The sequence below is a fragment of the Natator depressus genome, chromosome 10 (assembly GCF_965152275.1).
Source record: "Natator depressus isolate rNatDep1 chromosome 10, rNatDep2.hap1, whole genome shotgun sequence".
In the NCBI taxonomy this organism is placed as follows: Eukaryota; Metazoa; Chordata; order Testudines; family Cheloniidae; genus Natator; species Natator depressus.
In genome coordinates this window covers 33,782,375-33,807,155 of record NC_134243.1, presented here as the reverse complement: position 1 = coordinate 33,807,155, position 24,781 = coordinate 33,782,375, and the positions used below count along the sequence as shown (strand labels likewise).

Genomic DNA, 24,781 nt, shown 5'->3' with positions numbered 1-24,781 from the left:
TTAAATATCTTTATGAGTAGATCATCTTATATACATCAATACAGAATCACTTTACAGACAGTATAATCAGGAGGCAACAGGTGCTTTATTTTAGCAACTTAAGAAGGGATGTACTAAGACAAATCCTGTTTAACTGGTCAATTGCTAGCACATGGGCTTGTTGGTAGTTGTAAAGTATTTAACTAAAAGGCAGGCTGCAGTAACCATGAAAATACTCTTCACTAGTGCTTAATTCCAGCAGCAGAGTGTAAACTAATTCGTTTGTATTTTTACACCTATATAAAACAAAACAATGATTCTTAGAGGCTGATCATTTACATTTGCTTGTATCACCACCAACATAAGAAAGCCCTTTTCTCTGAAGACTAACAGGGCTCAGTTGTAATGTAATAATTGACAGCCCCAGCGCTTTTCATAAGAGCTGGTGAGAGATCTGTACTGGTTTAGAAACAGCAATGTTTTGCCTTGTTTTGCTACCTGTAGTTAACCTCAGAGGAAGGGAAGAGTTGATGCAAAATGCAGATTCTAATCAATATTGTCTGTAGGAGAGGCTAACCAGACAAGGAAAGCCATGCCCATCCTCACACCTTGTGGGGGGGCCATATGCAATTATGCTCCTTCACTGTTATTCAATCTCAGCAGAAGTGAGATATCCCTCTTTCAGAAAATGTACTACATACGTCTAGAGCCAAGGCCTCTTCACATCAGATTTTACCGTCCAAGACAGGATTATCGCCTTTGACAAACCAAGCCTTCTAGGAAAGGATGCACCAAGCAGATCTAGCACTGAAGAAAGGTGACTGAGTGGATGGGCTTGTCAAGACATTTGCATGCTGAGTGGGACACCAGCTAGCTGAACGCTCAGTACAGCAAACTGTTTCATTTTCCACTGGAAACAAAATTTTAATTTTACCATTAAAATTTCCATCACATTTGGCTCTAAATTATAATGCAAGTTTTAATTCTGTAAATAGGGCCAGAAGGATCCAAATGAGCTCCCAGCACTAGGAAACCTAGAACCTTTACAGATGCCTTTGTTACCATTTCCTAAGGCGATTAATTCCTCATGATCTGGTGATTGTTGGTGCCTCTGTGGTTCATGGCGTTGCTGGCTGGCAGTAAGTTTGCTGCTAAGTGACATCCTTTCATTTCCAAGGCTCACAGCCAGAAGACAGAATGACTCCCCCCCCGGATGGAGGAATGATCTACTGCTGCTTCCCACTGTCTAGTTTCCAGTAGAACGTTTCCCTGGAGTTAAAGATGGGGAAAATATTTAGCATTTAATGAACTACTCATGTCCAAGCCTAAGAATGTCACACAGCGCTCAAAGGTTGTTGGCAAATGCCACAGTAACAAGGAGCAGTTCCCCCTTTAGCCGAGAGCACACTTCATTAGTCCCTGGTAACTGACATGGAAGAAATCTTAACTCAGTAAGAAAAGGGAGACAAACTCTGGGCCTCAGAGGCTGGGAATCCTCAGCCTACACTGCAGGGTTCTGGAGTCCAAGTATTCCTACCATGTGCACTGCTCCGTTACATTCACAAACAAGGTGTTTAAAGTGTGCTTTCTATTCAGAGTTGACTAAAAATGGCATTGGGGTCCTGTGACTATTGCACATCATGGATTTCTGTATCTAATTTGCTCAGTTTATAAATGAAGAAATTCCCCTCGCACCAACTGCCAGTCCTGCAAACTCAGCCTGGGACTGAGTCAAACTAGGTTCCGGGTTCCGTCCTTGCACTCCTCACCAATATTAAAGGCTCGACAGGCCAAACTGTGCCCCCCAGTGACATCTGTGCAATCCCCTTGCCTTCAACAGGCTTGCCAAGCTGTCAGCAACAAACATGGCAAGCTGCATTCTGTTCTTCCTTGTGCATCAGCAGCAGAATGGTTTGCATCTTCTAGCTATGCTGACTAGCAGGATTAAAAGCCCTAAACTTGTTTCAGTGACCGTGAGCAGATCTTTCTCAGAATACACCCAGGGAGCAGATCTGGGGACTAAGGCGGGGCTATTTTCACTTTTCAGAGTAGAGCCATGCGTTAAACAGAGCTATACTGCATATTTGTTTAGTTAGAAGCTACAATGAAATTTAACCCTACACTGCTGGGTTCTGCTATTGTTTAGAGATAAAATAAAATGACTAGGTTTTAATACTGATGGCTGGAAGGCCTGAGGCTAAGTAAAAAGCAATGCAATTTCTTTGCTTCCTCTCCAATCTACCTCCCAAGAAGAGATGCATGTTCTGCTTAACATGAGGAAAGAACAATCAGTAAAGTACAAGAGGTTTCCTACCTCAGGTGGAATATCAGGAGCTAAACATTTTCTTAAGTTTGGTAAGGAATCCCTCCTTGTTCTCCCCCGCCTCAGCCTCAGGCCTATCCTCGCCTGCTTCAGAGCTATCCGTGGCCCTGCCACCTAGACATAAACAGCAGAGCTGCTATCAGGGTACACTTCAACCTGTGCCAATCACCACACATCTTGGAACAGCATTCAGAAGTCTAGGTAAGGTTATGGAACTATTTTAGACAGTAAATTTGGGCTTGTGAATTGAAACACAATATGCCTGGCTTTAGCCAGTGCTCATGTGTGCAGATGCTGTGTAAACATCCCTGCACAGATCTGCTACTGCACATGAGCCACCTGCTGTTCCTTCTTTGCATCTCTTGGCAGTGGCTTGAGAGAATGCAATGAGACCAGGCACTATAATTTGCACTTATGATCAAAGTGAAAAATCTGGGCCCCAGAGATGAAAGATAAATGCATTAACCTAGAGTACCACTCATTACCCTCTTCCCCCCACCCCCACTTTCCAGCCACTGACATTCAAACACTCCAGATTTAACAAGTTTATTATATGCCAACCAAGTTTCAAATGTGAACGGATATTAGTAGATAAGAGGCACAAAATCATTAGTTAGTTGAACTTTTAGTAACAGGCAACATGCTGTGTGTGAGCACCAGGGTGTAGCGTGAACGATCCTTTCAGAGAGCAAGTAAGCCACATGCAACACAGACTATCAGAGCTCTGATTAATTTATGGTTAGCTTCTCCTCCGTGCCACTAGTACAGCCTCCTGGGTCCAGCAAGCTAAGTATATATTCTCTTTACATTGCTCTTCCTAGACTTGTGCACGTCAACTCCCTGCATATAAGTTACAGATTGTATCCTAGAGTAATTGTATCAAAGTCTGTCATTGCATTTAAAACTGAACTGAAGACATGTATTTGCTGCAGCTTTCAGGTGTCCCTAATACTGATAATCTGAGTTGTTTTTGAAACACCACAACTTGCTTGTGAAGGATACTCTTTAAAAGCACCAGAGAGTGGTGTCTCCTCTTCCACCTATCTATTGCATCCTTCACCTCTGTTGTGTACCCCTCTTTTTACCAAACTTTTGATAGCTGGGGCCCCCTTCAGGAAAACAAGGCAAAAACCTATCAATTTTCATGCTTGACATCTTCTGCACCCCTCATTTTGGTGTAGATCCTTGTAATAAGATCCTTCCTCTTCTTTCTCAAATGGTTTGATGAGCAGCAAAACAATTAGCAATGTTACATTTAAAGTATTGTCACTGGTATCTGAGCGAGCAGCCACTGAAATAAATGGGAAAGTTCCCCCCTCAGGGCTATCCTTTCAGGATCTCAGTAACTTAGGCAGATGTTGCTGCATTGGTGTCACTCATGTCACATTTTGAAGGTTTCCCACAAAGAGAGCTAGAGACTTTTAAATGAAACCGAGGCTGGAAAAGTATTCATTTGTATTACCATAGCACTTTGGAGCCATATCCATGGACCTAAACCCCACTATGCTAGGTGCTGCACAAACAGAACAAAAGGACGGTCCCTGCCTGTCAACTGGTCCCACTTGGTGCCCTCCCAAGGAGTTACCTCACACTTGGGGAAATACTGGAGTACCCCATGCCATGCCAACCAAAGAACACTTCCCATTAGTAACTAATCGCATGCAATATGCCATCACCAAACAGCCCAGGTGGAGAAGGACAAAACCATTACATGGCGTCCCTCAGCTGCACACCCACTCAGCATAGGTGCTTTTTTCAGGCAGGCCATGCACTGTTTAGCCACTTGATTTGTTATTTATTATATGTATTGCAGTAGCATCTAGACGCCAGGGCCGCCTTGTGCTAGCTCTGAACAGACACATTAAAGACGGTCCCTGCTCAAGAGAGCTGTTATGTCTCAATTTACCTGACTCGTGTATACTAATGGACCAATAAAAACAGGCACTGGAGTGTCTTCCTGCTCTAATGTCTCCTGTCTGTCTCCCCTACTCTTTGGTTGACATGCAACAGGAGGTAATTTCATATGCAACATCTCTGAAAAATGCAACATTTCAAGTGCTTAGTTTTTGAATGCAAGGCCCTGTGACAGACAGGCCAATTTACTGCTACATCCTCAGGAGACCTTATTGAATTAAGTAGCTTTGGGATCCACTGTATTAAATGAATGGTTTGTGTATTATCGGGGATTGTGACTGTATATAACCTCAGGGAAAGGGGGGGGATTCAAGTTCCACACCACCCCGCCTTCAGAAGGTTTGCCCTGAGGAGACGGTCATTGTCCGCTGGTTACCTGTTCCCAGAGTCACAAGATCAAAGGCCTGGGCTGTAAAGAGGTAAAACGGAACTATTCCTGCAGGTGCTTGTTCTGAGCTGAGGCCTTATGAACTGTAACCACACAAAAACTTGTGTGGGGTTTGATGGAGACTCCTTACTCAAGCCCTAGGCTGGAGTTGGGGGTGGTCTCTGGTAAGCTTTTCCAAATTGTGTAGGTTCTTTTATTGTTTTAATATGTTTTCACCTTAATGTGCTTGCTTAGAAAGCATTGTGTGGTAACGAGTGACTGGTGGCAATCACACTGTTCAAAGCTTTCGGAGAGAAATCAAAGCGCAGACACTGGCCTGGACAGGCAGTCTGCTTACTGGGAGTATCAGTGTAGGCAGAGACCTGTGCAGCCTGGAAAAACCCGGTCGGGAGCTAGTGAGGGGTGTGATGGCTGGGGACCCAGCGGCCTGAGTGTGGGTGCCCTTGATGGACCATACAGCGGGAATACAAGTGCAGTTGCCCTGAAGCGTGACAGATACTACCATAAATGAAGAACGATTACCCATGTATCAGAGACAAGGCTCATTTTTCCAATGGATTCCTGTACCGTACAGTAAATAAGGGGAGGAAAAGTTCAGCTAGAGGAAGTGGAGATAAAGTCAGCTGCTGGACCTATCCTTAAGAAAGCCACCACATGCATTTGGAGGGAACCAACTCACTAGACCTGCAATCTCTCCTCCATCAGTGTGCAGATCAAGAGGAGAGATATCCATATCTTAAGTAGTGAGAATAAAAACCACACCACGTAGGGAACTTACTGACTTGTGTATATGTGAAGTCACTGGGCCTGTCTTTATTTTAAGATATGCTTTGTTTGCTACATTCTGAGGCACCCAAAAGGGCTGTGAACATGAGGTGCCAGATAAAGATTGCCACCAAAAGCCAACTCTCTGCAGTGCTGCTGATAAAAACATGATCTATGGGAAAGAAAGAGCAGAGTACTGGTGGTCTTCTCTGTTGCAGTTGGAGTGATCCACCCTGCCACTTCATCAGAGGGCCTAAAACAATGGAAAGCTGTATGAAACTGGGAACTTTGATTTGGCTGATGCAGAACCACATCTGGAAAAAATAGGTTTGTGCCGTTTTTGATTCCTTACAAAGTATGAGGAAGACCTGAAAAGTATTTTCTATGTTAGGAACTGAGATGTGGACCCTCTTTTTATGGCTGACCATGAGGAGCATTACAAGTACCAAGGGAGGCAAACCTGAACAATGGAGGTTGGAAGGAATTTTTTGTGAGACTGTTTAAAAATGGAGGGTTTCATTTGTTAATATCCATTAACTCAAATGTCTGTCTAACAGGTAAGAAAAATGTCTTGGTAAAAGATTCCCACCACCACCCTTACATTGGATGACTAAAGGCTTCTCTGCATGGAAAAGTTTTATCAGTATAAGGTAAAGTGTGAATTTAAACAGAAGTTATGTTTTTTTTTTTTCCAATTTATCTTAAATCCCTTCCAAAGCAACGTAAGACAACCAAAAAAGGCACTCTTATAGTTGAATAAGTGTCCACACCAGGAGTTACACCAATATAATTGGTTTAACTATACTGCTAGAATTATATCAGTATAACTGGTAAAACTTTCCCCACATACACAAGCCTGATAAAGTTTCCACCCCAGTTCTCTGGCCCTTTGAGAACAGCCTCCAGCAAAAACAAAGGAGACAAATCTGGCTGTTTCTGCTATTTCTATAATAAAAAATGAGTAGAAAAAAAAATCATGAAATCCTTTTCAGGCCTTCTTTACATGTAATAAATTGGCCAACAAAGAAAGAGCATCTTTCTTTGCAGTCCACCTTTCAAGTCTACTCCAGAAGTCAGAGTCAGACTGATGCAATGGTAGTGAAACACGACCCTGCAGTGGAATTCCCCTCAGATGTACTGTACTCAACACTATCCACTGCCTGTGAGTAAGAACACCCTTTTGGGGTACTGTGTTTATAAACTCTGCTAGGAAGGCTAGACCACAAGGTGGATAAAAATCATGATTTAAAAAAAACTGAATAGATTTTCTGATTTAAATTCAGATTTATAGTGCTAGTTCTTTACTTCCATGCCATTTTTACTCTTAAATTACTAAAGTGGGTGTTCTGTACTGGTTTCCTTAGTTTCTTAATTGTAACATATCAGGTTTTACAGATTTTTTTCTTCTCCTAAGAAGTCTCACTTCAAATGCTCATCCATGCTTGAAAAGGCAAGCCAAGGGCCTCATTTAACATGCTTATTGTGAGAACACCACAAACAAACAAAATGGATAAACCAGTAACCCTCTTCCAATATACCGAACTTCCTCAAGTCAAGTGGAAATGCTTCACCAGCCTATCCTCCTTCAGGGTTTGCTGTGAGAAGTCATAGGACTGTACTCCTACGTCACTAAGGAGCTTTTGAAAAATCTCACCCTTACATGCCTAACTTTAGGCTCCTATTTTTGAAAAATGTGGCCTGTGGGAATAAAGAGTTTTGAACTTTTTTAATGTACTGAAATTCTGAACAACTTTTAGTTTGCTGTTAAGACTTGAAGCAATTTTGATTTGAAGTGACAGATTTTATGCCATTAACAAAGTTTTATATAAAAATACAACTTTAGCTGCTCATGCAGCAAACAGTTATGCACGGATTTACTTTCAGCACACGGGGAGTCCCAATGAAGTAAATACACTATCCATGTGAGTAAAGTTATGTAGCTGCTTAAGTGTTTGCAGGATCAGGCTTTAATTTTCAATGTTTTGCACCTTTAGCACTTTTGTAAAATTCAAATAAGGTACCCTACCCATAGTGGCATTTTTAAAACGCCTTTATAATTTAGTTCCTTATACATTTTAATCTAAAACTGAAATAACAAATATACAGGTTAGTTTAACAAAGGCTCAATCTGATTTCAATCAATGTACTTTTTTTTAAGTGATACAATTAGGATTAATATCAATTATTTAAATTGCTCTGCCCCGCTAGACAGGACAGATTGGCAGCTTCCGCATACACCAAACAGTCTCCTGTTGAGAATCTCCTACATGTACTAAATGCAAATTAAAAGGCTGAGCTTTACAAAGTAAAGTTTCCACTCATTTAGAGTTTTAAAAAGTGACTCATATCAGAACTACTGGGGTAATGCAAAGAAACCAAAGCACCAAGAACATGTGGGAGACACTTATCCTACACAGACATTGTAGGCCCAATCCTGCACCTCTGAAAGGCACTGAAAATTCCCTTTTGGTTCAATGGAAGCAGGACTGGCCCCTCTATCACCACTCAAAAAGGAATGAAAAGGAATTTCAGATCCACCATGAGCATGCACCATAGGTGTGGTGGAGTTAAATGTTACAAAGGAAATGAAGGCTCACTGCAAAATTCAGTTGTATTATAGAAGCATCTGAAGATAATGGGGCTCTCCACTCATGCCACCAGTGCATACCTATATGCACAGTAAATACTAGGGAGAGAGGAAAAGACTAATGATTTCTGCCAAGTGGCTACTGCTTCCCATTTACTGTATTAAACTCTATTAACACCACACTAACAACAGTTACCTTTAAAATAGAAAAAACACTTAGAAGCCTCAGACAACGTGAAAAAAGGCTTATGCACACACAAGCTGCTCAAAAAGCCACCTTAGGCCTGGTCCCTCCCCTACCTACAGGAGTCATTCCCCACAGCCAGTCACCAAAGAAGCAGTAATGTACATCACACACAGCTTACCAGTAGACGTATTTGTGACTCCATTCACTGTCCCTTCCACATCCGTCTCATCCTCGGCATAGCTCATCATTAAGGCTCGCTGGCGATCTGTCAGCCTCCTGCAGGTCAGAGTATAGTGTTGCTATCTCAGTCAGTATTCACTTTAGGGATAGATACCTTTTCAGCCCAAACTCAGCTTCCCACCAAGCTGCGCACAGAAGGGCTGCTACTGATAATGCAAAGCTAATATAACTCAGATGCCTTCAGAATCCCAATGACCCTCTTAAAATAAAAACCTGAGAAAGGAATATGCCTTGCTAATGGAAACCTCTAGGGGAACAGGGAAGATTCTAGTCACTGTATTTCATCTGATTGCAAAAGAATAAGTCGAACATTTTAAAGGGTTAAAACTAAGACTCAAACTGGAAGCTACATCAGAATGTCAGGTTGGCAGAGGAGCACTCAAGAAATGGAGTTCCCACTTGAGTGCATGACACAGACACAGGAGACTTTCCAAGTTTTAAAGTTTACCTTGCAACAAGCTTATAAGGATGGCTTAGAGGTCTAGGCATCCTTAGAACAGGTTTAAAAGCTCAGGAGGGTAAACTCATCCTTCTGAGGCAGTGATACTCAAACCTCAGTGGTTCAGGAGCCAAATTAGCAATCAACACTACCCAAAAGAGCCACAGGACTGTGAATTCATTATTTCATTTACTCTAGCACACTATACTCATATTTAAACAGTAGGACAGGGGAAATATTTAGTTTTTATATAGAGAGTAGAATCATAGAATATCAGTGTCGGAAGGGACCTCTGGAGGTCATCTAGTCCAACCCCCTGCCCAGAGCAGGATCAATCCCAACTAAATCATCCCAGCCAGGGCTTTGTCAAGCCTGACCTTAAAAACTTCTAAGGAAGGGGATTCCACCACCTCCCTAGGGAACGCATTCCAGTGTTTCACCACCCTCCTAGTGAAAAAGTTTTTCCTAATATCCAACCTAAATCTCCCCCACTGCAACTTGAGACCATTACTCCTTGTCCTGTCATCTGCTATCACTGAGAATAGTCTAGATCCATCCTCTTTGGATCCACCTTTCAGGTAGTTAAAAGCAGCTATCAAATCCCCCCTCATTCTTCTCTTCCGTAGACTAAACAATCCCAGTTCCTTCAGCCTCTCCTCATAAGTCATGTGTTCCAGACCCTTAATCATTTTTGTTGCCCTTCGCTGGACTCTCTCCAATTTCTCCACATCCTTCTTGTAGTGTGGAGCCCAAAACTAGACACAGTACTCCAGATGAGGCCTCACCAATGTTGAATAGAGGAGAACGATCACGTCTCTCGATCTGCTGGCAATGCCCCTACTTATACACCCCAAAATGCCACTGGCCTTCTTGGCAACAAGGGCACACTGTTGACTCAATATATATTATTCTCACAGCAAATAAGTTAATAACTTAGTGCAAGCTGATAACTTAATTGGTTCATAACACAGTAAAAGCATCCTGACTGATTAATAACTTTGATTGGTTAGTAATGAAATCACACAGTGTTTTAATATCATGTGCTGCAAAGAGCTGCAGGAGACACATTAAAGAGTCACTTGCAGCTCCTGAGCCTCAGCCTGAGTATCACTGTTCTAAGGTATACATACTCTGGATTCCATAGAGTAACTCTCAGTAAACACGGGACCTACGCAGCCTCAAGAATAGTCACAACTGCAAATTTATTTTTAATTGCCAAAATTATCTTTCAGGGGTTTGTTTTTGTTTTTAAATTAGGTCTCTAATCCTTATGGCTACAATAACTTTCCAAACGTGATGGGAGTGTAAACCAATGCATTGGTGTATGAATTTGCAGGAAGCCTGAAACAACTTCAAGAGTTGTCAACCGTGCTATTCATGTAAATGGGAGTGTTAATATACATTGTGACAGGGTTGGGCCAGATGGCTACAGAAGAGTGATAGAAGGCAGATATATTAGCCCCAAGTTAAGTAGGTCCCTTCTCCCTGGGTAAGGTAACAGGGAAGGTTCCAGATCAGGAACTTTCTGGAAACAATTAAGGCAGACAGGCTGATTAGAACACCTGCAGCCAATCAAGAAGCTGCTAGAATCAATTAAGGCAGGCTAATCAGGGCACCTGGGTTTAAAAAGCAGCTCACTTCAGTTTGTGGTGTGCATGTGAGGACCTGGGAGAAAGAGGCGCCAGAAGCTGAGAGTGAGAAGGTGTACTACTGGAAGACTGAGAAATTACAACTATCATCAGACATCAGGAGGGAGGTCCTGTAGTGAGAATAAAACTGTTGGGAGGAGGCCATGGGGAAGTAGCCCAGGGAGTTGTAGCTGTCACGCAGCTGTTACAGGAGGCACTGTAGACAGCTGCAATCCACAAGGCCCTGGGCTGGAACCCAGAGTAGAGGGCAGGCCCGGGTTCCCTCCATCCCCCCAACTCTCTATTTGATACTGGAGGAGTTGAACTAGACTGTGGGTTCCACCAGAGGGGAAGGTCTCTGGCCTGTTCCCCGATCCACTAAGTGGATCAGCAGAGACTGCGGGGATTGTTCTTCTTCCTTTCCCCATGCTGGCCAGTGATGAGGCTAACTGAGTGAACAGCAGATTTCAGCCACGAAAGGGGCCAAACTGAGGGCTGCCGTGAACCTCTGAGGCGAGAAAATCTGCCAATAAGCGCAGGACCCACCAAGGCAGAGGAAGAACTTTGTCACAACATGTAGTAAGTCTAATGATAGTTTACATTACAAACATTAACTTTTGCTGCTGATCATTCTAGCAGAATCAAGCAAGAGCAGCCATCCTTCATTATTTGAAATACAGCAATGGCAGATATTGGGGAGGGGTAGAACGGCGTGAAGAGCTAGTTGCTAACAAAGGCAATAAGAAAAAAACAACTTCCTTTTCCTCTATTGTAAAGTCATCTCAAATCCTGTCCCAAATGGTGAAAGAAACAGGAGATGCATCCCCTACTCAGCATCAAAAACCTCAATTGCCTTGTGGGCATCAAAACCTAAAGCCACATGTGCCCGCAGATCCTTGACTAATAAAAGCCCACAATATATGTCATCCTTAACCTGCTGTGAAAAACCTCCAGCTTTGCAGAGCACCTAAAGGGTGCCACTACAGAAATCAGTGGCACACTGAGAATCTGGGGGCAAACAAACAAAACAAGGGATTCTGAACTGATTTGTAAGATTAGGGTCTATGCCACATAAATCCAGAGATCCTGCTGCACTGTTCAGATCTAAGGCTATGTCTACATTAGGAGCGCTGTTTGTGTGTAGGAATATCAGTATACTCCATCGACAAAGCACTCCTTGCATGGACACAGGTATAATGGTAAAGCTTTGCCTTGTACCGATACAATAAAACCACCCCCATGAGTGAAATCAGCTACACTTGTGAAAGTGCAGTTTGGCTAGCACAGCTGTATCCACAGTGGCATAGATATGTTTGTCCAGGATCACACCTTTTCACATCCGTGATGGACACAGCTATGCTGGCAGAAGTCTGTAATGTGGATGTAACCCAGTATGCCACACAGGACAGCGCCTTGCATACTGATCAATATATTTGGAGTGGCAATGTTTTTTTGGTTGAGACATTTATATCCGCTCAGAGCAACCAGGATGTTAGAGTAAAGATCTCATATCATGGTAATTTAAGCTATAAACTAATCAGTGCAGTTTTTTGGTTAAAAGGAAAAACCTACAGTTCAACAAAAGATACAGTAAAATAGAAGTTGGTTTGTTCACTACATTAGCTAGGGCTCAAAGCATACATCGATAAAGTAGCGAAGATCTTTCACTCCTGAGAACACATTTTGAGCAGCAAATTTACAGATTTCTGCAAGACACTTCCAAATCTTAGTAGACCTACTTACTTAGGAATCCTGATCTTTATATGAATGTAGTGGTCTCCATAACCATAACTGTTAACCCTGGAAATGCCTTTCCCGCTCATTCGAATCCTCTGGTCTGCTTGAATACCAGGCGGTATCTGTGAATAAAAAGACCCATATGTTTATTATTGCTCTGCAGTATCAAGGTGCCAGCATGGAAACCTATAAATAGAGGCCTACTTAAATCACAGAGACATCACACCTTTTTCACAGGTTTGTCACAGCATAAATAGCAAATTTCACAGATGTGTTCATACCACACCACCCTTACTTCTGTGCTGCCGCTGGCAGCGGCACTGCCTTCAGAGCCGACCAGCAGCCACCACTCTCCTGACGCCCAGCTCCGAAGGCAGGATCGGCACCAGCAGCAGCGTAGAAATAAGGGTGGCATGATATGGTATTGCCACCCTTACTTCTGCAGTAGTGCTGGTGGTGGCATTGCCTTCAAAGCTGGGCACGCAACCAGCAGCCATCGCTCTTTAGCCGCCCAGCTCTGAAGGCAGCGCAGAAGTAAGGGTGACAATACTGCAACCCCCCTACAATAGGCCTGAGAACCACTTTTGGGTCGGGACTCCCAGTTTGAAAAACACTGTATACTTTGTATATTTTATCATATAGCATAGGGTAAAAACACACAAAAGACCAGATTTCACAGTCCGTGACAAGTTTTTCACTGTCATGAATTTAGTAGGACCCTACCTATAAATTAATCAATCTATTCCTCCTGCAGACTGTGAAGTAAGGGAGGAGGGATTTATTTCTATATTTAGATAATTAGGTAGTGCTCAGATATTACTCAATAGTAATGAAAAAGCATTCAACACTGGGAATTAAAGCGAACTACCTACTAGGGACAGGTGTAATTAAGGACAGATATACGCTGGAAGTGCTTTGCTGGTACAGCTATATCACTATACTATACAGCAAGGGTAGTAAATAAATGGACCATGGGCCAAATCCGGACCACCAGATGCTTTTGAATGGGCCACAAAATTTTTGTATTTACTTATTATCAACATTTTATTTTTACCCTCTCATTCCCTTACAATGCAATCTCCAATACATTGTACTGTGGATTAATGATTGACTGGTTCTCCTTAATTCCTTATTTACTTAATTTAAGCTATCATCTTTCTTGGAGGCTATTTTCAGGTTATATTGTGGTTCAGTTTTATTTTTCATTTAATACTTATATTTTTAGTGCAATGGGGCACATTACTAATGCACTACATTGTATCTGTTTATTGAACAGGGAACCTGCGGTGTGAAAAGTGTTTCTCTGGAGTCTGGACCTTGACTATACCTTAACCAAGAAATTTGGACCTTGACAAAAATAATTGACTACCCCTGCTATACAGGCATTGCACTCCTAGATGCAGCTTACACTGAAAAAAGCTCAGTTTTGCCAGTGTAACTGGGTGTACACTAGGGGCTTTTGCTGGCACAGCTATGTCTAGACATCACACACCCCTCACTGACACAGCTGTGCCAGCAAAAGCTTAAAGTGTACACCCTTCCTAAACCTAGTACATTACTTATAACTGAGCCCTGCCCCAGTGTGGTCTAGTCCTTATAACAAAGAACAGTCAAGACTCTTGGGTTTTATTCCCAGCCCAGCTATTGATTTATTGTGACATCAAGGGGTAGTCAATCTCTGAACCTCGTTTCTCCAATGCATAGAACAGTTAATACTTAATTCGCACAGCCACAATGTGCAGAACAGAGTAACAGCCGTATTAGTCTGTATTCGCAAAAAGAAAAGGAGTACTTGTGGCACCTTAGAGACTAACCAATTTATTTGAGCATAAGCTTTCGTGAGCTACAGCTCACTTCATCGGATGCATACTGTGGAAAGTGTAGAAGATCTTTTTATACAAACAAAGCATGAAAAAATACCTCCCCCCACCCCACTCTCCTGCTGGTAATAGCTTATCTAAAGTATCTAATAGCTTACCAGCAGGAGAGTGGGGTGGGGGGAGGTATTTTTTCATGCTTTGTGTGTATAAAAAGAACTTCTACACTTTCCACAGTATGCATCCAATGAAGTGAGCTGTAGCTCACGAAAGCTTATGCTCAAATAAATTGGTTAGTCTCTAAGGTGCCACAAGTACTCCTTTTCTTTCAATGTGCAGAACATCACCTCCTTGAATAAAGGGCTATGTAAATACAAAATCTAACAAGCTAGTAGGATAACTGAGCAGAAACAAGACACAGCAACAGGCAGGAGAGAATCATATATACACAAAACCTGGTTAGCAACATTAGCCCAAAGGAGTGTCAAGGACTTTCCCAGCCTGGGGACCATGCCAGCGTTCAGCCTGACCAACCTTTCCAATGATCTGTCTCCCTTCAGCAGCTCTCATTGCCCTTCGAGCACTTATGCAAAGGCAGAAGAAAGGGAAGTGGGAGTTACCCCTTGCATACATGGGGCCAAGCAGAACCCCTGCAACATGGCAGTCAGTACTCAAGAGGCCTAAGACTAGAACAGCAAGGTCTTGGTACTTTTAACCTTAGGAAATCTGCCCTGTATTTTTTCACTCTTCTTGAAAACAAAGAATGGCTGCTTATTGTTCCAAGCTAAGTTATCTCCTAGCTATTCCACCCACTGTTACCACATACCGTGATATTGATGGTCTCATATAGACCCTGAGTTCTGGCTGTACCTCCAAGAACTGCCTGTGCTATCGAGATAAAGAGGTCTGAGTGTACATCTGCTCCATCTCTTCTGAACACGGGGCTTTTCTGAACCTAAAAGCAAATAGTTCAAGAGTAATGAACACAGGTCATGTCAGTACAGTATATGCATCAATCCAAGATAAAATACCAAGTTAAGTTGTTGTAAACTGATATTGATAATTTTAGGAAAAGTCTTACCCTCATCCCCTAAAAATTACATAGCAAGAAATCCAAAATTAAAGTTATTCTTAGTAACCACAAATACCTCAGGCACTAAATATTAATAGCTAGAGCAGACCTCTCCTCTGAAGGAGGATACTAAAAATGGCATTAAGAGGTTTCACGTTTCCTATTTCAATGAATTCCCCCCAATTTTTCAGTTTACAAGAAAAAAAAATTAACTGCTAGGGCTGCATACTCAGCCTGAGATCTGAGAATGACACTGTGCTCTTCACTGCTTGTCAATCACCACCAGTAAAGATTCTTTGGAGAGTAGAAAAGAGATTGCACTATCCAGTTCATAGGACAATGGAACGGCAGAGGGGAAGGAAGCACCCTCAGTATTTCATAGTACCTCTCTGGCAGTTTTGATGACTGCATTTCACAGGCTCTGGAGAGGTTATTAAATCCTTCTTGAAGGGAATATAAGCAAAAATGGAGGAAGAGATAGATCAGTGTTAATGAAGAGGCCCTCAATTAAATGGTCAGAAGAGAATGAAATCCTTTCTAACACTAGGGTTCTTAATTTTACTCGACAGAGACATGATACAGATGATATACATGGGTACAGGACTGTATCTGCAAAGAACATGTAAATCAGCAGTGACCTCACATTTTTAAAGAGAGGACATTTTAACTTCTAAATTCAATACCTCATAAATGCATTCCTGCCGTCTCTTTAGGGATTTAGAACATGTGTGTCAGCGACAGCTGATACTATACTAGTACATTACTTCCAGGAATTCCAATTACCAGAGAGTTTGTAAGTTTTCCTGACAGCCTGTATGCTGCAGACTGTATCCTAGGACCAACCTCCCTATATGTAGCCGTGCATTTTTGTTCTATGAATAGGCTAAATAATATTTTACCACTTGGTATGGGGCAGGCCTTTCACAATCTCAGAAAACTGGAAGGGCTAACATCACTTCAGCTAGGTGAGATGACCCTCCAGTCCAATATCCATGTTTACACTGAAAGGAGATGACACTACCCCTTCTTCACAGAAGACGACCCAATGTAAGCAGTGTACAGTCAGGTGTCACACATACCCTGAACGTAATGAAAATTTCTCTTTTTCCTACGGGCATCCGAACAGTCTGTCCATCCTCCACACCTGCAGTCAGAACAAGGACACGAATATTATACTGTTTGTCTGATATTATGCTCTACACCTTATGTGCCAAAACACCTACAGCCTTCCTAGTCTAACCCAATACCTGAACACCAACAACTGCCTCAACCAGATGCCATCACAGCAGTATTTCCATCATCCAGGAAGAAACACCCATGGATTTACTGGCAGAAACAGCGTAACTCACGTTCTCCAGAGGCATCTCAGATGACCACAGCACCCAGCGTTTGAAGAGCGGGGTGTCACCAGGTATTTGTATCCTAGGATGTACTCATCCTAGTGCCAAGCACAACTGGGCAGCTCATTAATTCAATTCAAGCTGAATTCAATTGCATTTTTCCCTTCAATGTAAGTGAATTCAGTGCTGGTGAAAGGTAAACGATTGAGAGGCACTGGAGACTGACATACTATGTTTATCTGCAAAGGTAGAAACAATGCAAGCTGCTACCCAGACAATCGGACCGTTTCTAGGAGGGAGGAGAGTTCTTTCAACACTCATTCAATATTCTTTATTGAGTTGACAACCAAGATGGTGCATTTGTGATCCAAGGTAAAATTTTCAAAAGCACCTACACGTATGTCAGTGAAATTCAGAGAGACAAGGAGGGTGAGGTGGTATCTTTTATTGGACCAATTTCTGTTGTCTCTCTTTCCAAGTTTTGAGCTTACGGAGAGCTCTTCTTCAGCTCTGTGTAAGCTCAAAAGCTTGTCTTTCTCAGCAACAGAAGTTGGTCCAATAAATACTATCTCACCCTTCTTGTCTCTCTAATATCCTGGGACCAACATGGCTACAACAACACTGCATGTAGTGAAACTTATGGCAATTAAGTGTTTTTGAAAATTTTACCCTTAGACATCTTTCTACTAGGAAATAGAGTAAGACCCAGAAATTCATTGCACAAAGGCCAAACAGCCATGAGATGGTAATTGTTTTCAGCTACCACCATCCTGAAGCCATCACCCAGAGATGAAAAGGTCTGTATCTTATTACTAATCCTTTGAGCCATCTAGCCATCAGTGCTCTTTATTCTTAAGACAGATTTGATACAGACAAGTTTCTCCATACTGCTGTGTCTGAGCACTGACTCCACAGAGCCAGCCATTCTCTAGAGGCAAGATACACGCTCAGCTGAGTTTCACATGGGAAAAGATACACGGCTGGCATGCAAATACAGAAACTGACCTGCTGGTACAGGGACCATCACATTCTTCTTCTGTTTGGTTTGCCCTGAGCCGCGACACAACACACACGGTGTTGTCATAACAGAACCACGACCTCCACATCGCCGGCATGTAGAACGCATCACAAAAGGGCCTGTATTTATTGTCTCCTAGCAAAAGAAGAAAAAGGGGGGATTAGAGGAATCCTTTGATAGTGTACAAGTATTACTAATTTCTGTAAACCATCTCCAATGGCAAATCCAATCCTTGTTAAGTCAATGGTCCAACACATGCACAGCATGACCTGCTCCAAGGAAATGTATTCTACCTTACTGTGAGATATGGGTAACAGTGGTGGGTCAAAATATGTCCTGAGGAGCTAGATTAGGTGCCTCAACCAGGTCTAACCCACCAAGAAATGTAAATCTCCTTTTGTTTCCAGATTGCCAGTTGAAAGTGCTCATGCTGTCAGTACCAGCCTCTGGGTGTCAGAGGAAGCGGGTGAAAGAAGGAAACCTTGAGAAACGATGGGAGGGAAGAAAAGCCCTTCCTATCTGAAGGCCTGATTCTCCACTGCTTTGCACCTTCTGGAGTAATGTGCACCTGTGAAGAGTGGGTACAAAACTCTCCATTCCGATTTGGTAGCCTTTCAGACCCACAACACACAGTCATAAAATCACTACCCAAGATGCAAGGCAATGGAGAGGCATACCCAAAATCTCTTATTCAGTGAAAGAAACCACTACTCTTAACAGCTTGAAGTGGATAGAGATCTCTGGTCAATCAGAAGCTTTGTGATAACAGAAGTCCTAACTTAGCTGTGACCTCTTTCCAATATCATTCATGCACAACCCCAATAACTTATTAAAAGGTGCAGTTTAGGATACAAAGCACAGTCTTATGTGGAAAGTTGCACCTTATTTGACGAGTACACTTTGACTGCAAGAGCATGGAGAGTTTTCACTTCAAGAATTCAGCTGCAATTCAGTAACAGGAGCTAGAAAGACCCTATGCATCTCAACCATCTGATTCCAATCCAAGACACACAATGGGTATCTCCACACAGCCTAAAAATCTGTTTCATGCATAAGCCCAAATCTCTGTAATTCTCCTACCAAACCTCACCCTTGTAATAAGAAGGCAGAGGATGCCAATCTGCAATAAAGCCCTAAATATGATTTCATCATGGAGAGAGTAACACTGAATACATAAATGTGGCACACTATACAGATTCACGGTGCCTCAAAATGTAAAGGAAACGTTTGAACCCAGCTCATCGTAAACTACAGAAATGATTCAGCATAAAAAAACTAGAGTCAACAAGGTCTCTCAAAAGACAAGACTTATAACAACATAAGGTAACATTCAAAAACCAAGAACAAAAATCTGCCCCCAGGTTGGGGATCAATTCAGCTGTATAACCCCTCCATGTGAAACTCAGCCTTTCCAAATGAATGGTTCCCCCACCTCCCCTCTCCTCCCAGTTTCCCAAGCAGTCAATAATATTCCTTCCCCTGAACATTTTGAAAGAAGGGGGGAAAAACTGAGCTGGACTTAACACCTCGTTCACTGGTGACTAGATACCATCCAGCAACCTGTCACATGGCTGTTTTAAGTTTTGGAGGAAAAAAAGCAAGAATTGGTTAGGAATAAAATTCAATTGACTGAGAATATTTAATCCTCATCACAATTTCTCCAATTTTTTCTTTGGAGATCACCATTAATAAATAAAGCAATGAATGAGTTTCTCAGAGTACCTTCAGAACACTGGCTGGCTTCTGCACATAGAAATCAAAAGTTGTTCACATTTGTTACTGGTGGTCTCTGTGAAAAAGTAATACTTAGGTCTCAATCATAAGGACAAATATCTACATCAGACACTCTACTTCCAGTTGTGAAATCTTAGAAAAAGTCTGGAAATTGAACTACCCTATCAACCCTACAGGTGATCCCTCAAGGATGGAAGCACACACGGAAACAGCATGGGAAAGGCTTGCACTGACACTGCCCAAGTGGCCTCTGTTCTGTGAATCTGGTTCTGGTTCTCCAAGGCTGGTGATCTGGCCCCTTCTAGCAGCACACATTTAGATACACAGAAATTGAAATCAAACATTTTTGAGTAAGGAAATAGTTAACCTGTCCTGAAAACAAGAATGTCAAAGAACATTAGAAAACCGGGGTTACACTTTAAAACAGCACTTACCATGCCAGTGCCATTGCAGTAGTGACAGTGCTGCACTTTAGTACCAGGCTCATGCCCCTTGCCATCACACCGCTGACAAGAGTCATTGATATTCACCACAATCTCCTTGTTAACACCTTTTGCAGCTTGATTGAATGTCAACTCCATGATGTACTAGATAAGAGAAAGGAATGGAATTGCAGTTGTAATCTATATGCTGATAGGCTGAAAGTAAACTGAAACCTCTGTAATTAAAAGCCCCAGTGGTCTCCACTCAGACTGTGATTGGAACACCATTTAAAATGCTAACAGACACAGTACTGGAGAAGGAGGGGGCCCACCTGACTCATTAACCATCTACACTCAGACATTCTCAGATTTCAGTTTAGGAAGCAGTAACATCTTCATTATATATACCCAGAGGCTAAGGTCTTTGCAGCACAATGTATACATGTATTATCCTTACCTCCTGTGGCTGGTCAAAGACACCCTGAAAATCTCCAAAAGGGGATCCTGAAAACTCCCCAAAGATTTTCCTGAAAAGTTCCTCTGGGTCAATGGTGGGACCACCACCCCAATACTGACGTCCAGCACCCGCTGAGCCAGTGTCAAAACCAGCTGTACCATAAGTATCATATTGTTTTCGCTTCACTTCATCACTTAACACCTATGGGGAAGGAAAGCATAAGTACCATCAGGACTCTCTCACAGTACAGAACTGGAGCAGCATGGCTGCCACTAGATAAGAGTATTCAGACATTTGCTCATTCCAAGGTCAATCAGAGTTTACATCCATCACCAGCAAAATACTGGAAACTACTACAGAATCCCAACTTCAATTCCTTTGTATTAGGACAGCTAGATACCTTCAATAATGCCAAAAGGTGAAATGAACACCATGGAAGAAAAGCACTCTGTTTCTCTCTCATGCATATTGGATGGCACAGTTAAGCTCATAAGCTTGTGATGCTTCCAAATAAGTACATTAGGTATAGGAAAAGTGATCAGGAGCTGTGGGTTTTTATACTATTTTAAGGTAAGCAAAAGTGACTTTCAATGATCTCTTACCTTGTAGTATGAAAGACAAGTGGGATGGGAGCTAGCAAATGAAATAAGGTTAACAGTCAAGATGAGTAAAGTTGGGGCGGGGGGGATGGGGGAGGGGGAGCAGGGTTCTACAAATCCCCCATCCTCAAAAGGCCAATTATTGATGCCACTTATGATGTCTTTCTATTGACTAACAGGTCCATTCCAGTACTCAGCTCTTCAATCAGTCCATTTTGTATTGAGGAACAGCACAATGGCCCATGAGTGGCCCAAAAAAATGCCTAGAATAAATCAGTCAGGTATTCTGGCTAGTTCATTTACTGAAGAATATCCAAATCATTTTTGGCACATACATACTGAAGTCTAGAAAACAATACTTTGTTACCAATGAAGTAATAGCAGCTCTTTTACAGAAAAGCTGAGATGAGGGGAGGTATAATTTTTCTAAGCTGTAGTTCTATTGTTCCCTCCCTACCACAGTAGGTAACTGAGTACACATTAGTCACATTACCTCATAGGCTTCTGCCAGCTGAGAGAACTTCTCCTTAGCTTTGGGGTCATCCTTATTTGTGTCGGGATGGTATTTCTTGGCAAGCTAAGCAAAAGAATTATTAGAAACAGGAGGAAAATAAGTCCACTGTTAGCATTGCTACTTAACACCTTCCATGTCAGGGGGGAAAAAAAAAAATTAGCCAGACCCTAGCATTCAACATTTACATTTAGAGGAGACCAAAAGTATTTCCTAAGTAATTCTCTCTCCATATCATCCCCATATAAGGGACATAAAAAATCAGTTTCCTGTTATATCGGTATTAAAGCCTCTCACAAATGGTACTGCAAAGCTTTTCCACATAAGCATAGGTGTGGACTGATCGGCTATCTTGTACATACAGGTGAGAACACCCCTTTCCTCCAAGAAGGTCCTGGACATATGGAATAATGTCAGATCAATGGCAGTTATGATCTTACTGCTGCTACCACTGAAAATTTGCTTCCAGAAGGTTTCTAATGGGGGGGGGAAGCCATGTTTATTTTATTTATTTTTTTTTTTTTAAAGTCCATCAAGAAAGGACTCTTCCCTCCTGCCAATCAGCCAAAAAAAATTCATACAGTATTTCACAAATGTCTATGAGTTTTATAGCTTTTTGCCCTCCTCTGAAACAATGGGCATTGGCCACAACACAGCACTGGACTAGATAGACAATTCTTCTGAATCTGCTCCGCCACACTTATGTTCCTTTGACAACCCCCTGCCATGTTGTCTTTAGCATAAGAGTTCTTTTTGGAATTTTGATTCAAGTGCATTACAGATCAGAATAAAATCATAGAATCATAGATTAGGGTTGGAAGAGTCCTCAGGAGGTCATCTAGTCCAATCCCCTGCTCAAAGCAGGACCAACCCCAACTAAATCATCCCAGCCAGGGCTTTGTCAAGCTGGGCCTTAAAGACCTCTAAGGATGGAGATTCCACCACCTCCCTAGGTAACCCATTCCAGTGCTTCACCACCCTCCTAGTGAAATAGTATTTCCTAATACCCAACCTAGACCTCCCCCACTGCAACTTGAGACCATTACTCCTTGTTCTGTCATCTGCCAGCACTGAGAACAGCCTAGCTCCATCCTCTTTGGACCCGCCCTTCAGGTAGTTGAAGGCTGCTATCAAATCCCCCCTCACTCTTCTCTTTTGCAGACTAAATAACCCCAGTTCCCTCAGCCTCTCCTCATAAGTCATGTGCCCCAGCCCCCTAATCATTTTCATTGCCGTCTGCTGGACTCTCTCCAATTTGTCCACATCCTTTCTGTAGTGGGGGGACCAAAACTGGACGCAATACTCTAGGTGTGGCCTCACCAGTGCCAAATAGAGGGGAATAATCACCTCCCTCGATCTGCTGGCAATGCTCCTACTAATACAACCCAATAGGCCGTTGGCCTTCTTGGCAACAATGGCACACTGCTGACTCATAGCCAGCTTCTCATCCACTGTAATCCCCAGGTCCTTTTCTGCAGAACTGCTGCTTAGCAAGTTGGTCCCATGTAGCGGTGCACGGGATTCTTCCTTCCTAAGTGCAGGACTCTGCATTTGTTCTTGTTGAACCTCATCACAGTTCTTTTGGCCAAAGCCTCTAATTTGTCTACGTCACTCTGGACCTTATCCCTACCCTCCAGCGTATCTACCTCTCCCCGCAACTCAGGGTCATCTGCGAACTTGCTGAGGGTGCAATTCATCCTATCCCAAGATAAATGGGTCATAATGCCATCTCTCCAACAACACCATCATCACAATGGTGAGTTTGAATTCCAAGAGACATCATTTCTTTGTTTTTCTTAGGTATACATGCCTGGTAATAGGCTTTCTTGATCTCCTTCTGAGTGGCATTTCGAGGCACTCCCAAAATCTGGTAGTAATCTTCTTTGGCGTAGAAAGCAGAACTGGTATGAAATGAGGCAGCACATATTAAAGGAGAGAATTTAGTTCCTAAGCAAAATTAGAAAAAAAGGAGTCAGGAAGAATTGTAAAAGAAGACATAACTCCTCCAATGTTCCCAAGACCATTTCCCATTTATCACAGCCTACTATTCTGTATTAAGGATCAAGCCAGCTGTGTTATGGAATTGCACAAGCCATGTATGGCCACCTTAGCTGTAAGAGGTAAATAGGGTGCAGATTTATTAAAAATAATTTCATTACTTTGATTTTGACCTTCAGTGTTACTGAACTGCATTAACGAATACGCTGTAAAATGTTACTGAACGGATGAAGATCCCAAGACATACGGAAATTTAGACTAAGGGCTTGTCTTCACAGACAGTGGTGCAATTGCACCAGTGCAGTTTCGCTGTTGTAGCGCCTTAGTGAAGACAGTATTCCACACAGATGTCTCCTCCTTTACGGTGTTGCAATACACGGTTTTTTGGGGGGTTTTTTCTGTAAAGGTGCCTTTGTCACAGCCAATCAAACGGGGCATTTATGTCAACAGGAAAATGTGTTACTATTCTCCTTTGAGAATTATTTTATCCTCAAGCTAAAACAGTTTCCTTCCAAATGCTTAGAGGAGGGAGTGTTGTTAGACAAGCTGGAAGCAGAGCTCTCCCTTGCTATGGATGGACCAGACCTATGGAATTTGTACCATTGGAAGATGCAACAACTTGCCAGAGTTGGGATGAAGGTGAAAGCTGGAGCGCTCAGCACAATGGTTAGCTTTCCCCTCACTGGAGAGGGAACCAAATCTGCTTCCCTTGTTGGAAAGCTAATAACTCAATTTTTACATCCCACAGAATACAACCCAAGGCCAAGGGTGATGGGCACCCCGGAACCCATATGTAAAGAAGAGAAGTGTCACAGCTCTTTCCAGGAGAGCAGCATGACAGGGCCCTGTCGCAGGGCTGGCAACCTGAGCACGCCTCCCAGGGCCATGGCCATCAAGTACCCCCACCCCACCCTGCCACACAGACAAGGGGACCCTCTTTCCCGCAACACCTCCCACCTGTCCGCAGCATTGCTGGGCCACCAAAAACCCCGCTCTGTGAGACACCCCCCAGGGCCGGGACCTTTCACTCCTCTCCCCCCCACTCACCCCCAGCCCCTCAAGCACAGGTACCCTGGATCCCCAAACCTCTGACCTCCAGCCCAGCCCCCCTCATTCCCCCAGCCTCGCCCCCCCACCGCAGGTTCCTGGACCCCTCACCCCCGGCCTTACCCCGCTCATTGCCCGGGCTTTGCCCCCCAGGCACGGGGGAGGGGGAATGGAGCTCGGTGGTTTGATCATTGGCTTGCTAAACCCAGGGTTGTGAGTTCAATCCTTGAGGGGGCCGTTTAGGGATCTGGCGCAAAAATTGGAGATTGGTCCTGCTTTGAGCAGGGGTTGGACTAGATGATCTCCTGAGGCCCCTTCCAACCCTGAGATTCTGTGATTCCCCGCCCCCCCGACATAGCCCCCTCTCACCCGCGGGGCTGACCCCGGCGCTCAGTGTCAGGAGGCGGCTCCCTGGCCCGGCGCGCGGCGGGAAGGCGGCGGGGGCCGTGCTTAGCCGCCGGCCCAGCCACACCACAAGCAGCCGCGTGTCTCCGCCGAAGCCCCGGCTCCTCCCGGCCGCCGCGCTCAGCCAGCGTGAGGAGCACCTGGCCGCCATCTTGGGACGCCGAGGCACAGAGC

General features: G+C 43.2%; 1 protein-coding gene across 2 annotated transcripts; it reads right to left on the bottom strand.

Moving 5' to 3' along the window:
- Window positions 1-24,781, bottom strand: DNAJA3 (DnaJ heat shock protein family (Hsp40) member A3). 2 transcript variants are annotated; one of them, XM_074965697.1, is made up of 12 exons: window positions 24,572-24,781; window positions 22,968-23,104; window positions 21,140-21,223; window positions 20,048-20,248; window positions 19,603-19,755; window positions 17,422-17,569; window positions 16,156-16,220; window positions 14,831-14,959; window positions 12,194-12,309; window positions 8,322-8,419; window positions 2,294-2,416; window positions 1-1,248 (listed from the first exon to the last, which is right to left on the bottom strand). In XM_074965697.1, the coding sequence occupies exons 1-11, from the start codon at window positions 24,756-24,758 to the stop codon at window positions 2,307-2,309; spliced, it is 1,428 nt and encodes a 475-aa protein (XP_074821798.1). In that variant the 5' UTR covers window positions 24,759-24,781; the 3' UTR covers window positions 1-1,248; window positions 2,294-2,306. The 2 variants fall into 2 exon arrangements, with proteins under 2 accessions (XP_074821798.1, XP_074821799.1); XM_074965698.1 differs by lacking the exon at window positions 2,294-2,416.